This window comes from Myotis myotis, unplaced genomic scaffold, assembly GCF_014108235.1.
Source record: "Myotis myotis isolate mMyoMyo1 unplaced genomic scaffold, mMyoMyo1.p scaffold_m19_p_3, whole genome shotgun sequence".
NCBI classification, from domain to species: domain Eukaryota; kingdom Metazoa; phylum Chordata; class Mammalia; order Chiroptera; family Vespertilionidae; genus Myotis; species Myotis myotis.
Genome location: NW_023416335.1, coordinates 186,233,889 through 186,251,584, shown reverse-complemented (window position 1 = coordinate 186,251,584; position 17,696 = coordinate 186,233,889). Strand labels below are relative to the sequence as shown.

The 17,696-nt window shown below is 36.2% G+C and overlaps 1 protein-coding gene across 11 annotated transcripts in view; it reads right to left on the bottom strand.

Moving 5' to 3' along the window:
- The window catches only part of EPS8 (epidermal growth factor receptor pathway substrate 8), a 182,208-nt gene that overhangs the window by 17,584 nt on the left and 146,928 nt on the right, over positions 1-17,696 (bottom strand). For 10 of the 11 annotated variants that reach the window (XM_036296983.1, XM_036296976.1, XM_036296978.1 and 7 more), the window contains 5 exons: positions 16,577-16,760; positions 11,531-11,667; positions 7,857-7,965; positions 7,146-7,289; positions 5,934-5,969 (listed from right to left, as the gene is read on the bottom strand). In XM_036296983.1, the coding sequence (XP_036152876.1) occupies positions 5,934-5,969; positions 7,146-7,289; positions 7,857-7,965; positions 11,531-11,667; positions 16,577-16,760 (610 nt within the window). The remainder of the gene's footprint in view (positions 1-5,933; positions 5,970-7,145; positions 7,290-7,856; positions 7,966-11,530; positions 11,668-16,576; positions 16,761-17,696) is intronic. The other variant, XM_036296982.1, reaches the window with a different exon arrangement.

The following is a 17,696-nucleotide window of genomic DNA, read 5'->3' as shown; positions in this document are numbered from 1 at the left end:
CTAAAAACAAGAACAGCTAGTGTTCTGCTATCAAAATAATATTGTGGAAAACTGAGTACACTGTGTGTTACTGTCACAATCGAGCCTGGAGACAGGCTCCCAGCTCTCTGCGCCTCACTTCGTTCTCCTGTCACTGCTACATAATGCAGCTTCCCAACAGAACCAGAGGCTTCCACAGTACACATATATGTATATTCAATTTACCATAAATGTATATTCAAAGAAACCATATGAAAACTTTTCATAAATTATGCCATACATTTTCACTTGCATATTTTCCCCTTTTTTTAAAAAAATGTTTTTACTGATTTCAGAGAAGAAAGGAGAGAGAAACATCAATGATGAGAGAGAATCATCAATTGGCTGCCTCCCTCCTGCACACCCCACACAGGGGATCGAGCCCACAACCTGGGCATGTGCCCTGACGGGGAATCGAACCAGTGACCTCCTGGTTCATAGGTCAATGCTCAACCACCGAGCCACACCAGCTGGGCTATTTTCCCCTTCTCTTGATTCTTCCTGCCTCAAGCTTCCAACCCCTGAAATGAAAAGGGGGAAACGTGCCTTCCTCAAATCATGACACCCTCTTCTGAAATGGCAACCACGTCAGCTTTTCCTTGGAAACTGACTTGTCCTTGGTGTGGAGGAAATAGAATCACTATTGACCCTCAGGCTCACTTTTCTAAGTTCCTTCCTATCTTCTCCACTCTGCTTTACGTACCATCCAATGCACTGATCTTCCATTATTTCTGTCTCTTGGCTATTTTTGGTCGGAGGTAGAGAACTTATGACTCCAATGTACCCTCAGCTTATGGAACGTTTTAGAGAGCAGAACTGCACCCTGTGCTTTCTCCTCCTGAACCAAGGGTGCTGGAACTTCAAAACCAAAAAAGAAATCTTGGCTGCTTCCTCCCAGTTTGCCCAGGAATTTCTCAGTACTAGCACTGACAGCCCACATCCCTACAAATCCGTCAGTTCTCAGCAAACAGGGATGATTGGTCACCTTGGTGTTGACCTATTTTTACACCATATCTGTTGCTTCCCAACTCTTGCCTTTTATCTCCCACACACATATTTAAAGTTCTGTTTAAAACAAAATCTGTCTTTTTTTCTTTCTCTGAAATAAGTCAGAATTACTAGACTCCATGGAAAATTTACTTTCCTATTGATAATTAAGTCAGAATGAGTCACTTTTCTTCAGCCACTAAAGCTCAGTAGGAATTCTCCAGGATTAAAGAAAGGTATTTGGAGATAAGCTCCTGATTCATGCAAGACACTGCTTCCCAGGGGAAACTATGCAAGCAAGCCCAACAAAGCCATTAAAACTGAACTATTCTTAAAAACTTAACCTACACATTTTTCTTCTAAATTTGGTCACTTTGGAACTCTGTGGTGAAAACTAGGCACAGCTGGAACATTTGGAGGGTGTTAAGTCCAGAGATGGAATCCAAAAATTATATTAAAGAGAAGTGCCACGAGGGAACAAATGCGGGTTACCTCTGAGAGCTCCCCAAGTAATTGCTATTAGAAAAGTAGAGCAAATCACATCACAGGAGAAAGTTAACATGGGAGACAGAACTAAAATAATATCAGTTACACTTCACATCAAATATCAGAAAGTGTTAGCAAATTAGTTTGTGACAGTAAAATTACCTGCCCACAAATCAACCAGTGAAGGAGCTTGTAAAAATATAATTAACTTCCACCACTCTGATCCAGCCATGGAAAACTAATTATATGGACTCACACGACAGTGCAAACAGTATAGAGTATTTCAGTAACTATTTGTGTATTAGAGTATTATGTTTTTAAATTTTAAGATATAGGTTCATCTTATTCTTGCCCTTATAAAGAATACACACAGAGTACATTAAATATAAGACTAATTCTTCTGTAAAGATGATTTTACAAAAGGAAATATATATCTATTTTTAGTGAGCTTGAGTTTTGAACTTGTAAGCAGTCTAAACAGGAAATTTTATAATTCTGTAAATGTGCATACTGGGTAGTAATTTGTATACATATCTATACACAGGGGTGGACAAAGGTAGGTTTACAGTTGTACTACAAATAAATAATATAATAATTAATAAATAATAATAATACAAGAATAAACTGTATTTCATGTACTCACAACTGTAAACCTACTTTTGCCAACCCCTGTATAGATAGAATTTATTTGTGAAAATGTCAACACATGAGGCAAAATACAAAGTAACCATCCTTGACTAAAAGCAATGCCTCTAATTAACAGATGACTAGAGTGCTCTGAGCTTACTAGTAATTTAAAATGTTTTTAAATAACGGAATATTATCAGTTGGTCTGCTGGAATGAATATGAAGGCATTTTACTAAAATGGTCACTCTGGCCTGCTGTATCTGAATGTCTGGACTGAGCGTGAAAAAGAGCATTCAAAACATTCATAACATGAAATTAGAAGGGCTAGTGGTTCAGTAGTTACCAGTAGAAAATATTTCAACTTTCACTTGAGGGCTATTTTTACATGGAGATAGAAAATAAACTTTTCTATCTAGACTGGATTGTGGGGATCATGAAACTTGACCTCTTCCATTTCACAGCTGAGCAAATTGGAGCACAGAAAATGAAATGCCTTCTTTAAGGTCACACAGCTAGTTAGGGGCAGAACTGGGACTAGAATCTCATCTACCGAAACCTAGATTGGGGCTTTCCCACAGGATCATAGTATCTCTTACTAAGAAACAGGAAGACAAGACAATTTCTATTAAATTCACAGGATGGTAATGACCAGACATTCATAATTATGTGTATCTTGATAAAGTCAGAATACCTATAATAATAATCATATAGAGCACATAGACTTAATAATTAATAGTAAATGCAAGACCTCTTTAATAACACCTTTGAGTATATCAGAAATAATAGAGGGTAGATTGGTTTCTCCTCTTGGCATACAGCTTGAGAATCTGTACGGGCAAAAGGGTAATTCTAGCAGATGAACAGTCACAGAGTTAGAGATCTGGGAATCAAGTCAAAAGAAATATGGGAAACATTACGTAGCAAGCAGATTCCAGGTGGGGACAAAGCACCCTGGGTGTCCGTCCACCTGTTGTACAGCTAAAATATTGCAAAGCCCTGCAATGCCCTACAACACAATTTCTATCAAAAGATATGTTATTTATCTTCATTTCTCCATCATCCCTCATAAGTACTTACTTCCCTTTCCCTGTGGTTTCACTCAATCTGTTTTTATGGTCCATATCTTTCATAAATTCTTTTTACCTCCCTCCCTTTTATTTTCAAAACTTTACTCAAGCCATGGGGGAAACACATTAGGTGGGAACGGCTGTCTTTACAGAGCTGTTAAAAATCACTCCAAAGGTGAGGATATTAAATAGGCTGATTCTCAGGGCCATTAGGTGGCAATTCAACACCTATTCACGACTGGTACCAGGTACCAGCACCCCTGCCATCAGAAGACAGTCTCTAACCCAGCGTGTGAACAACAGGCCAGGGCTGCCCTTGTGCCCTTCCCCCAGGAGCTGCCTTTATTTATATGCACTTCTTCACAGGAAGGCAACATAGGGTACGGAAATAAGAGTCAGGACTGTGCGTACTTCCCACATTGGGTGACTTGTAGATTATCTACGGAAATAGTTTACATCTAATTCCCTTATTCCCACCGTTTACAAGATGTCTACATTCTAAGTAAATTACACAATTTGGATTATTTTTGTAAATTATAAAATAATTAAAGAATTGTAATCCAAAAAATGATGCATAAGGCAAAAATCCAATCCCAAAGTCGGGAAATGATCAGATTAACTTTTATCACAGTATAATTCACGGTGAAGCTATTCTAAGAAAACACCCCTGTAAGCACTCAAACGGAGAAAAACTCTATGTCTATACAAAGTGAGATGCCAATCTTTTCTAAGCACTATTCCCACACTAGCTGAGTACATCAGAGCCTGGGCTGTCGGTGTAATCCATGGTCCTGGGTCCCAATCCTGGCTTCACACAGCTATGTAGCTGTGGACAAGTTACTTCTCTGCGCCTGTTTCCTCAGATATTAAATGTGACTATTTCTTAAGGTTGTGGTGGGGATTAGAAATTAGAATTGTGAGTGTTTAAACCATGCCCGGCACACAGCAGGTGCACCATCACTGGCATCGTCCCTTGGAGCATAATGCCATTGCTCTCTGAAAGCGTGAAGGACGCATAAGCAATGAATCTTAAGGTATCTTTGTGCAGTACAGTGAGGGATACAAAACGTTTTCTGTAAGAAGTTTCTTTAAACTTCAACATTTTGATATCACTGGAAGGAAGAGATGGGGGAAAGTGTGTGGGCCATGTCTGAGGAGAGTGAGGGTCACTGCTCCTAACACACAAGCACAAAGGGGGACAGCAGGGCTCTAGGGAGGACCTGCTCAATGCCAGGCTCTGTCTTCCTCCTCATCAAGTGCAAGATGCCGGCATTCAGTAAATGTTTGTGGCGTGAGTGAATGAGAAGATGAATAGGACATAGAATTGCTTTTGATATGTTTGTAATCCAGGGGAGTTCTATGGGGTTAGGGTGTTAGAGTCACTGGAATCTACATCAATCTCTATTGTCAATCTGAAGTGAGCTGCAAGGTTTCTTGTTGGTTTCTATAAAAGGTATCTATCTGGCAGCACAGTTGTAGAGATATAAAATGATGGACATATATTTCCAAGGATGCTTTTTCTTTTCTATCTCACTCTAATCATTGTGTGCGTGTGCGTGTGTGTGTGTGTGTGTGTGTGTGTGTGTGTGTGTGTGTTGCATCCAGGCTTTCAGAATAGAAATCCTTTTAGAGTAGTATTTATGTCAGAAAGCAGAGGGCATATTGTCAAGCTTGCTTATTAAAATTTACAAGATTCTGGTGGTTTTGTTGGGCTCAGCACCAAATTTTTAGCAGGTGATAAAAAAATAGATTGTTTTTAATACCAGGGTGTGCGTGCGCACACACACACACACACACACACACACACACACATACACAGAACTTTTGTACACAAGCCCACATACTTCACCACATTCGGAGCTGCATCCAGAAATTTTCAGAAGACAGTCAGATAGTGTTAAAAAGTTTAAAAGGGAGAAGCCCAAACAGGCAATCCCCACAGCTTCTATTTACATAAAGTAGCAAAACAAACTCCTGAAACCTGTGAGCACTTAAAAAACTTCTTGGTTGTGCCAAAGTTGAAAAAAATATAAGATGAGGCTCTGTTCAAAACAGGAGGGACAGATTTTATGTTCTCATAACGTACTCTCTCTGCCTAAAATATGTATTTATAGTTTTGGTTCAATTTTAGACAGAAGCAACCTTGAAACAGAAAAGCCAACTATGGCTCAAGTCAGGAATCAAAACTGAAGAAAAAGAGAGGCCTAAACAGTAAACAGGAAAAGGTAAGAGAAGTTAAACTCCTGAGGAAATCTCGGGGCAGGGGGAATACTTAGAATTTACATTATTTGCAACTTTTTGATATTTATCAAAGTTTGCCCATGTCTAGCAACCATGCACACAAATAGAAATAAACTTGGATAATTATTTTTAGCACCTAAAATATAAACTCTCAGATTCTGCTCACATACAGCTACGAGGGATATCCTTATGAATAGTGACTTTAACAGTCCATCATGGGTTAAACATTAAAAACAGTCCCTAGAGCTCAAAGCGGGTAGACTCTATCCCTATTTTTTGGCATACATTTCAAGCATACACTCTTTAACACTGTTTAAGGAATTCAGTCAAAACCTCTATAGGAAAGAACATGAATAATTCACATTTATAAACCAGACAGAAGCCTCTATTATGTCAAGTAACCACACCTCAAAATCAGAAAAGAAAGAACTTAGGAAAGAAAAAGGTAATAAAACCAAGTCAGAAAATTCACTTCAAAAACCCACAGGAAATGGAAAAGACCATACCTTGAATAACTCAAACTCCTTCTTTGGCATCAACAGCTAATGACAAATAATGAACATAAAATAAGTACGTAATATAGATGTACATCAGGCCAGCACACAGGATTTCCATTGTCGTCCCTTTAGGTTACTAAGATACATACATTGTACACTAATTTTTTCTTTTTTAACTTTGTTTGATTCTTGGATTCCCATAAGACAGGAATGGATCTGGACAAGTGCAGGAACCCAAGAGGCTCAAATGCTACGAGGAGCCAGAAGTGCCTGAATGAATAGCCATGAATGAACAGCACATGAGCACAATCTCAGTTTGGACTTTCTGTATTTTACTAAGTCTAGGCATGAAAATTAACTATTTCACGGCATAGTCTATGTAGCTTCTACTCAAATTTATGACATTTTTACATGGTCAGATATGATCTTTTGCTCACGATTCTGAAAATTAAAAGAATTCTTCCTGGGACATGGGGAGCCACCTCAGGCTCAGAAGCTAAACATGGGACAATCCATCCATTCTGGCTCTGTTGGCAGATCTCACTCTAGAGATCCTGTCAGACCAAACATCCCAATACTTGACTAGCAAGTGAATCCAGATGTGAAGGTGAATGCCTTAACCAGCATCACTTCAATTCTGGAAATGGGACATAGGACTCAAGGATTGTTCAGTGATCAAGAAGAGAAAGCCTGTCACATGCAACCTATAGCATAAGTACACTGTAATCTTAAAATCTTGAGAGGAAAATGAATAAACACTCAGGTGGAGATAAGTGCAAGTTCAAGGTTGGCCAGTGGCAGAACATTGAAGAGAAGGAGGGCAAAGGCTGGTGCAGATGAACTGCTGGATCCTCCAGCCACTGTCTCAGCGCCATCGCTTAACAGGAGGAAGCCACTGAATAGAAGGTAAGAGTATTTCTGAAGGCAGAAATACTGCTTCTTCAAATGTCAAAAACACTGTAGAATGAAAAAGTAGCATTAAGAGAAACAGTCATTTCCTGGAAAACATTTTGCGCAATATCCTAAATATTTGAACCATAAAACATATGTATAATTCTTCCTTATGTTTCTCACCATTGCCCCTGAAATACCCTAGAAAAAAATTATACAACCAATTAAACCTCAAAATGATTAACACAAAAAAAAATATTTAAATCCTTCTTAAGAGTAATAAATTGTAAAATTTGTTAAAGTTAAGTTTTGCTCAAAAATCATAATTACCTGTATGGTATGTGTGTATGGTGGATCAGCACGCCCCAATCCAGATTCTGTAGGTCTCACAATATCCAAAATGTTATTTGGCACAAATCCAGATTCTCCGTTTGCATTTCGAACTTTCCACCACTGCTTCCTATCATCCAGGATCTGTCATTATGCAAGAAAATAAAGACATCATTTCTGTACCAAAACCAATCTATGAAGGAAATTCAATTTTTTCTTCTAGACCAAGAAACTTTTAGTTTAAACACTCAGTTATAAACCAAGAAAAGAGACTTGGGAGTCATCGTAGATTATTCCCACAACCCTTACTTCACTCAGTGCTGGTTATATTTGTGCCAGGGAACTAGGACAGGAAGAGGGACAATGTTTTCTCTTATTAAAATATAGGGTACATATACATGTGACCTGATAAATAGCCTTGATTCTAAAATGAATAAAGCCCAGGAGGAGGAAGAGGGCAAAGTAAGCCCAGAAACTCACCCCCACCTGACCACCCAAAAGAAACCAACTGACCAATAATGAACAGAAAAACTACTTGCCCTCCTAAAAAGACACAGGTGCCTAATCTGCTCTACCCTTGGTAAAATAAAATGATACTGAAGAATAACTGCCTGACCTCAACATTTCTTTGAGAAAGGTTTAGGTAAATACCCAAAGAGGAATAGAATAAATCCACTTTACTAAGAGTATGTAAAGGTAAAATGCTACTACCTCTAAAATATTATCCTTTTGAACTGAGAGCTCACTGTTGTTCCTTGCCACAAAGTCATACTTGGATTTGGCATATTTCTTGGGTTGTGTTACTTGTGGATCATAATTTCTATAAAAAGAAAGAAAAAAGATTATTCTGCTAGCTCTTCCTACAGTGTGAAAACAGAAGTAAAACACTAAGGCAAGTCAATTCCTACCAGGAAACATTCTGACATTATTTTGACCGTAGTTTAGTTTTATGATATTTGATGGAATATGAAAATTAAAAGAAACTTTGGACTTTTCATTATTAAAATGAACAAACTATGGCTAGGACAAAAATATGTAATGCGAACTGACAAGGCTAGTTGGCACTAAGCCAAATCTAGACTGCAAGTCTGAATTATTAAACCACTAAATATACATTGTGGATATTGCTTTGTTAATTATCTTCTACCATGAAAGAATTAGGATAAAGATCAATGTTAAATTTTTAGATTTTAAAGAAAAATCAATAAAAACATTTTTTTAAGTTGGAAAAAAAAAGATCAATGTTAGCATTTTACATAAAATTAAAGGAGACTGAAAATAGTTTTCATAGTGGTAACTTCAATTATATGTTGATTTCACTATTCAAGTAACGTTTTCAATTTATTAACCAAATATATATTTAAGAATTATGACTGTCCAATTTTAGGAAAGCTTTATCCAGTTATCTAAATTGCAAGGAAAGGTATGGATTAAATACAAACCAATAACACTTCCAAATTAATTAAATAATTTACTATAAACTTTAATAGGAAGAACATAAGAATTCTGTATTTAAAAAAATAAAACTTTCTTAATAAACCAAATACTTCTTTTAAGCATTAACTTACCATTAACAGATTTAACATAATTAAAATACGTTTGTATATAATACAATAAAACCTGATATGTATCAATAATGAACTAATATTATTTTCTTCATTTTAATAATAAAACAACTTTACCCGTTGTGAATTAATTTTACTCCCTAATCTTCTCCTCCATTTACATCCCCACATTTCCTCACACATCTCTACAAGATGAAAAGCAACAGGGACTAAAATGGCTCATCATCCTTCTCCCCTTAACGTGGCCATTCTCTTTGCTGCCAACCAAGATCCTCTGAAATGATGAGTCACAGCAGGAACTGTAAGATAGCTACGGACACAATATGTTCTGTCCCCATAGGTAAATGGTTCTTCTTAGATTGTGACTCCAGAACAAGAGGTTCAGGGACAAAGAAAAAAGATGAGCTGTAAGATATGCTATTGGCTATTCTTGGTATACTTAAAAAATGAGAAAAAGTCAAATCATTATTATATATTATTAATAATGAGAATTCTAAATTGTGTTCCATGGATTTCCCATCCTTATCTCTAGTTATATGATTCTAACTATTAAGATTTCGTTGGGAGTGGGGGGAAGAGGATAAGATAAGATTCAATCACTCCCAAACTTACAAAAACAGTTTCTATCTTTCCTCCCTCCTGTTCTTCTCTCCTACGATCTGGAAAATAAGCACAACTGACAAAGCAGAGTTGAGTACCGTCACAGGTAAAATAACTCTGCCACTGTGCACTGAGTCTGCAGGTTGAAGAGGTTTTGGCTGCATTTTTCCTTTAAGTTTTTGCTATCTTGGGTGTCTCAGAAGCAATTGCCCAGCATGCGCTTACAAAGTACTTCAGAATTTACAAATCTTCAGTTTCTCGCTTTCTCTAGATTAAAAGTGGGTATACACTGACTATAGCTATCAATTTGAAAAATCACACCTTGTAATTTTTCAAATGTACCAAAGTTTCCTTAAAGACCTGGAATGTATAAAAATGATATGGTCTCTGTTTCTGATTTGGAGTAATAGATATACATTTAATATAGAGTAGACATGGAGAAAGCAATGACCCAAGACTTCTCTAAAACACTACTTGCTTTTGAATGGCAGTAAACTATAATCCTTCAAAGGTGAGGGCTGTAAATTCAACAGGTGATTTCCCTAATGACATAGTAATTTCACTGAACAGTGAATATACTTCAAATGGTATTTACTGTATTCTTGGCATATAACAGAGTTTAAGATGAATAATTATTATTATAAAAACAAATTCCAACCCTCTGTGTATTTCATATCAGATGAGAACTTTCAGTTTTTACAAAAGTGATGACAAATTTTCTTAGCAACACAGATAATTAATGACCCGGGTGTCTATCAACCATCCAGCCCCTATTATAAAAGCCCAGCTGAGAGGTGGGCTCCATAAAGACAACTGAGTTATATGGTCTACCCACTACCCACCGTGTTTTTGAAACATTCTTTCTGTGGCTAAATTATGGTAACTCTAAGGTCTATTAAATATCCCTTCATGAAATTTTCATCACTAAATTCCATTTTAATTTATTATTCAGAAAGGTTACTAAAATAAACCTTATGAAATTCACCATAGTATTCTCTAAATGAGGTAAAATATGTAATAACTTTTAAAAGGATGTCCCTTACATCATCTGTGATATATAAAATTCCATGAGAAAACTGAAGCTGTTTTCTAGTTACCTAACAGTGAAAAACCATCCCAATTTACTGGAGTTATGAAACAAAAGGAAAAGGTAAGAATCACTAATCTGAAATAACTTCTTGATTATTGACAACTAAGGTAGAAACAAAGGAAGAAGAAAATATGAGGATGAGTAATGATTAGTCAAGAAGAATTTCAATGAAAAAATTTTTAAACTTCAAAAGTGATTTTCATGTATATCTACTAAAATTGCACCTAAAATTAAAAAGTATTTCATGTTGACATTTTCAAAATGTGTTATTCATTCCTGACTCTTCTTTGCACTCAATTATAATAATACCTGTATAATTTTCACACCTTTTAGTTAAATATTATCTATGTCACCATTCCCAACAGAATATCACCTTCTTTAGATTCTATTAAGAAAAGAGCATACTGGAAAAATAATAAATAAATAAATAAATAAATAAATAAATAAGACACTCATGGTGAGTGAGGCTTTGAGATAGGAGAGCACAGAACAAGCTCTCTACCCCACTTCATAGGAGTGATTATTTTCCCATATCCTTGCTACCAACATTTCACCTTTCCTTTGTCTTATATGGGTTGGCCTCTGTGTCAACCTCACTTGTCGAGGCTGGAAAACAAGATTGAAAGAGTGAACCTATTCCATTAATAAAATGTAAAACTGGAAAGTGAGAATACAGTAAGACAAAATGGTAAAATGGTAAATAAGGCATTGACTACATTAACATATTTAGTTTATCTTTAGTTTAACTATTTCTATATAAAGAAAGATTTGTTTGTTTCTGGAGAGAAAAGATGAAAATTATTTCCTCTAAAAGATACAGAGCTGGTAGAGACCATCTGGTGCAAACAGTTGAGAATGTTAAAGCCATTCTTCTTAATTCACATATTTTGTCAGAAACATCATCTTAAGAAGAGAAAGTCATCCAAAGGCAGTTATGCTACGTTAGAATTGTGGACTGGAGGTTTTGTTCATCAAAGCCAGTTCTATGATGGAACAGCTGAAACTTTACAAACGACTGAGAGATGGACAGTTTAAAGCTGTAGTGAACAATGCAGACACTGGCATCTCTATTTGCACTAAATCAGAGATAGTCCTCCACAGCTCTCCCAACGATGCCCATGGAATATTACCTATCTACATGGCGATTAGGCGTTGGCTTAAAAGCAGCAGCAGTGTCCCCTTGGTCCAGATGGGGCCCTCTTGTGTAAATGCTATTGAATGCATACCCCTCAGGTGGAGGTGGAAAGTACTCTGATGCACTGGATTGCTGAAAGACAGGGAAGGAGAGATTAAAGAATCACCAACATTAATTAACTGAATGAGCACTGACCTCAATCAATACGAACACTCCGCTATACTGTGATCAGTTTCATTTTCAAGTGGTTGCCCATTAAGTTAATAACCATTAAGTGAATAAATTATGAAACAAGGTAGATACATTTTGTCCAAGACCTACTTATAATAAGAAAAGTAATTAGAGCAAAGGCTAAATCTTAATTCTGGAAATGTCCAGGTATAAAAACAATACAAGCATAACTCGGAGATACTGCGGGTTTGGTTCCAGACCACTGCAATAAAGCCAGTACCCAATAAAGCAACTAGTAATATTTTTGCTGCTGAATGGTCTGGCCTTCAATTTGTAAAAAACAAACAAACAAAACAAAAAAAAAACACAACATCTGTGAAGAGCAATAAAGCGAGGCACAATAAAATGAATTATGCCTATACATTCCTTCCTCAGGAATTTCAGTACTAGGTGATTTTAGGATTAGGCAGACTTTAAGAGCTTATATTAAATAAAAGTGGTTTAAAAATAACAACAAAACCCTTAACCCTTGCTTTCTATGTTTAAGAAGCAGTTCTTTACCACTAGCAAGGTAAATATTGTCACATGAAAATCATCTGAACTCTGTGCATTGAAATTATACCACCTTCTCATTTTTCTTATTATTTAAAATGTACACAGAAAATATTTTGTATTATTTTTTAAATGGCAGCACTATTATCAGATTTACTGTTGAGGAGAACATAAAAAGGCAGAAACACATCGATCTTAACAGTCAATAGTCCAGAAGGAGACAATGCCAGAGTCACTTCCTTTTGCAGTTAACACAGTTCGGACATGGGCTTACTGGACTAACCAAGGGAGACTGAGGACTATGGTTTCACTGAACAGCATGCTTCTAAAATTATGGGGAAAAACAAAGAAACAAAACAAAAAAACACACACACATTCATCTAAAGATTTTGTACTGCTACCTTTTGTAAAGTGAGGTATGGGGGATACATGACAGACTCTGAAGCACTAGGATTCCTTGGCTATTTCAATTGTTTATGTAATCCCTGGGGTAAAATATTTAAAACCAGGAATGGTTTAAAAAATTACTGGGCACATGTTTAATATAGTTATTTCTAATGACAAAGTTGGCAGGAGTAGGCTGAGTTTATCACAGACTGAGCAGATGAGGTGTCTCCACGGTCCAGTGTTGATATTTAAATACCCATATCATATTATTCCTAGGAACTATATGAGGATGCTGCACTTAACACACAAATAAATTTAAACAATTTCCACCATTTGATTACCTTAGCAAACCATCAACAAAGTGAAAAGACAATCTATGAAGTGGGAGAAAATATTTGCAAATTCTGTATCTGATGGGGGTTAATATCCAAAATACATAAAGAACTCATACAACTCAGTAGCCAAAAAAAAAAAAAAAAAAATCCAATTAAAAAATGGGCAGAGGAACTGTACAGACATTTTCTCAAACAAGTCGTACAAACAGTCAACAGGTACATGAAAAGGCACTTAGCATCACTAATCATCAGGGAAATCTAAATCAAAACCACATAAGATACCACCTTCCACCTGTTAGGATGGCTATTATAAAAAAAGACATACAATAACAAAATGTTGACAAAGGTGTAGAGACAAGGAAACTCTTGTGCTGTTGTTGGGAATGTAAATTGGTATAGTCATTATGGAAAATAGTATGGAGGTTCCTCAAAAATCAAAAATAAAACTACTATATGACTCAGCTGTCCCATTACTGGGTATATTACTGAAGAAAACAAAATTAGGGTCTTGAAGAGATATCTGCACTCTGATGTACATTTCAGCATTATTCACAATAGCTAAGATATGGAAACAGCCTAGGCATCCATCAATAGATGAGTAGATAAGGGAGATGTGGTATGTATATGTATGCGTATAAGATATAATATATGTTACAATGGGATATTACTCAGCCATGAGATATAAGGAAATTCCACCATTTGCAACAACATGGATGGATGAATCTTGAGGACATTATGCTAAGTAAAATGAGCCACACAGCAAAAGACAAATATTGCATGGTATCACTTACATGTGGAACCTTAAAAAAAAAAAGGTCAAACTCATAGAAACAGAAAAATGGTTGCCAGGGGCTGGGGGATGTAAGAAGTTGGTGAAAGGGTATAAACTTTCGGCTATGAAAGGCTTGAGGATCTAATGTAAAACATGGTGACTACAATTTATAACATTGTACTATATAATTCAAATTTGCTAAAAGAGTCGAACTTAAATGTTCTCAACAACAAAGATAAATAAATATGTGAGGTCATGGATGTGTTGATGTTAATTAACTAGATGGTAGTGATGCTTTACATAAAGATACTTTAAATATCTTACATTTTTTGTGAATTATACCTCAATAAAGCTGAAAAATACAATAGAAAACAAATAGCTTAATTCAGTTTATCATTTCCCAAGGACAGAGCAGAGGAATTAGATGATTAGTCAATTTTTCATTGAAGGCTGTTATAAATATAGGGAGGAGTTCAAGAACCTGTTAGAGTCACCCACAGAGTGAAGCAACCAGTATGAGATCACCGGGCCCTGAGAGTGACGGGAATGTCAGGAGGAGGAGGAATGATGCCAAGTGACTCTGAAGACCACACAACCTCGTGTGGACCTGCTGCTGGCTCAGTGGAAGTAAAGGTGGGCACTGCCACCGTATTTGTCACTCCACTTCACCTATGCCTTCGATTCCAAACAAAACCTGAGTCAGCCAAGGCTTGTCCTGAATGTATTCATAAAAGTAGCAATAAAGTGTAATAAAATCTCTCTTCTGGGAATGACTACATTCCTTACGCATTTTAAGTCATCAGTACTTGGCTTTTCAACAAAATCTTAGGGTATAAAATTTCCTAGAAATGCTAGCAGGTGCCTTTCTTTAAAAAAAAAAAAAAAAAAAAAAAAATCTCTGAAAAATCACTTATAACCAGAAAATGAGATAATACATTATAAGGAAGGATTGTCAATAATTCTTGTTTTAAAATTACTTACTAAATGAGAGGAAGTAACTTTTATACTCGAAGTCCCAAATACATTACCCTCTCTTTAAATACATGCACAAACTAAAAAAGAACTCACAGAAGAGAACTCACAAAAGTGAATTTCTGAGGCATAATTATAAAGTAGATATATTTTCTTATTTAATATATGAAGACTGTAAGCTGGAAATTTCTATAATTTGAAAACAGTCAGCTGTAACTATAGCAACAGCAAGAGTAACATAATTTCATGTTTGATTACATTTATTCCTCTAAAAACTCTGCTCTCTATGAGGAAAAAAACTCATAGTGATGAGGTCTAAACTATGAAATTACAGACAGGGTTGTATGCCTGCCAACCACTGCCCAGAACTCTGAGGTCATCTTCTAATCACTCAGTTGGAGGGAAGGGCAGTTACGGACTCCACCTAAACCGTTATATGCAGCCAGAGGAAAAAGTCACATTAGAAAAAAATTATTTTCAAAGCAGTATGTTTGCTTTATTTTTTTTTAATATATATTTTTTATTGATTTCAGAGAGGAAGGGAGAGGAAGAGAGAGATAGAAACATCAATGATGAGAGAGAATCATTGATTGGCCGCCTTTTGCATGCCCCACACTGGGGATTGAGCCTGCAACCCGGGCATGTGACCTTGACTGGAATCGAACCCAGGACCCTTCAGTCCAGAGGCCAAGGCTCTCTATCCACTGAGCCAAACCAGCCAGGGCAGTTTGCTTTATTTTTAAAGTTTCAGAATTTAACCAACTCTCTATAATATGGTTATTGTCTAAGGGAATAATTTTAAGAAATTAAACTTACATAAATTTTTCTCTTTAAAAGTAAGGGTTTACTCTGGTTAATTCATTCATTGATATCATATCTACCACATTATAAATAGCACAGTAGTCCAAGAACATTAATCTAAGAAATTAAAGAAAGAAAATGAGTAGGACTTCAAGGAAGACCTTTTCCAAGCTAGGCTTCATTCCTCTCATTACTTCTAATCATCCTATTCGGTTTGATTCGGCATTAAGCAATGTTCAACTTTATTTTCTGATAGAACAAGAAGAGTCATAGAAAAATCATTTTTAAGGAATATAAAGAGGTAACATACCCAATTTCAATCTTTTAATTTGCTCCCCAAATAGGTGTACTCTGTAGCTTACTAAATATATAAAAGATACAATAGATTTTATTACCTCCTGAAGGTATAAGTAATAGTGTTATAAATGATCATTTGAAGCTGGGACTTTCTCCTAGCCAGGCTGATAGGACCCCAGAGGTTTGAAACTAGACAAAAAGAAAAAGAAAACGAAAAAAGAAAAATGGAAGGAAGGAGGGAGAGAAGGAGGGACAGGAAGGGAGGAAGAAATGAGGGAGAAGAAAGGTAAGAATTAAGGCTTTCAGGAAAGACTTGTTTGGGACGAGCTTAGAGAAACTGGGTTCTGGGAAATGTCTTGAGGGTCTAAAGATGGGAGAGGAAAATAGAAAGAATAAGGCAGTGGTAGGAGGGCAATTCCCAGATAAGGAGAAAGAGAACACACTTCAAAAAGATGGGATCCCTGGAGTTCAGGGAGCACTGGCAAGATGAGGGGGCACCAGCAGGATGGGGGGCACTGGCAGGATGGGCAGGGGGGCAGCTGGCAGGCTAGAAGGGATGATATGGACTCACGTTGGGCTTCACAGGGAAACAGAAACTGTCACAACAAAGAGGAGAGAGAGAGAGGTAACTAAGGGCAGAACATTTCATCACTGATTCTAGAATATCTTCAGATAAAAAGAGAACTCAGTGGAATATTAAGAAAATGCACAGATCATGGTATTTTCTGCAAAAGGTATGTTTAAAAACCTTCACCTCTGTGGAATATCTTTTTGCTTCATGTCTGTGTTGATGTTCTGCTACATTTGCCACAGTGCCAGCCAACTGATAAAGGTCTTGTTCCAGTGGAGCTCCCATGAAGTTCAGCATGGGCGGCTCCCAGCCACTGCGGAACCGTGGGACATATGGTGCAATAAACTGTTCTTTTGGCCACTCTGTTCTGTAGGACATTAAGGTGTACAAAAAATAAAATTAAGAAATGTATTCATGCTCAAGATTATCTTTAGTAATGCTAGCTATAAAACACAAACACAAATGCACAAAACAACAAAAACGGTGCATAAATAATCTGCTTTCCCTTCACCAAAAAGGTAAACATGTTCATCTCATATTTAATACATATAAAATGAAAGGAAGATTGAATTCTGCTTTATTACCTGTTTTTACACCATGCCTCAAATCCCCATTCATTCAACTTTTAAACATGGGTATATGTTTTCGAAAATTTGGGAAAGGACCCACGTGAAACTAGAAATGTGCTAAGTATTTAGAACATAAACTTCTCTAGTATCTAAAGTAGTTTCCGATCGTCATCTTTCCCTGCATTCTCTCCCATCATTCTGAAACCTCCTGATATGGGATATATTTTTCAAAAGAGAAACAGCAGAGAATGTTCTTAAGGTTTATGATTTTTTAAGTTATGAAGTCCCCAAAAATGAAACATTGCTGATTTTGTAAATTAAATGTATCAGCAACATTTTAATAAGTAAAATCAAGTTAGGACTTGTCTGTAATCACTATCATTATCCATTCATTTTTTAATGACTTTGAGTGACACTTATTTCTACAAGCCCCTAATCACTCATGAACCATAAAAATAACTAGGACAGAAATTATAGCTTCATTTCTGCTAAAATCTGTTTATCTTTCACACCTGATTTAATTCTTCAGCTTATATTTCTACTTTAATGAAATTAGCCATTGTATTCAGATTATTATGTACCTTCATGATTATTTTTATCTTTATGAGTTTTTAAGTCAGTGTATTCATTTCCTAATACTCTTAGAATTAAAATAGCTTTTTCAGGCTTATAAAATCATAATATACATAAATCTAGTAGGTTTAAGAAATCTATTTAATGAGTTTTTACATGAT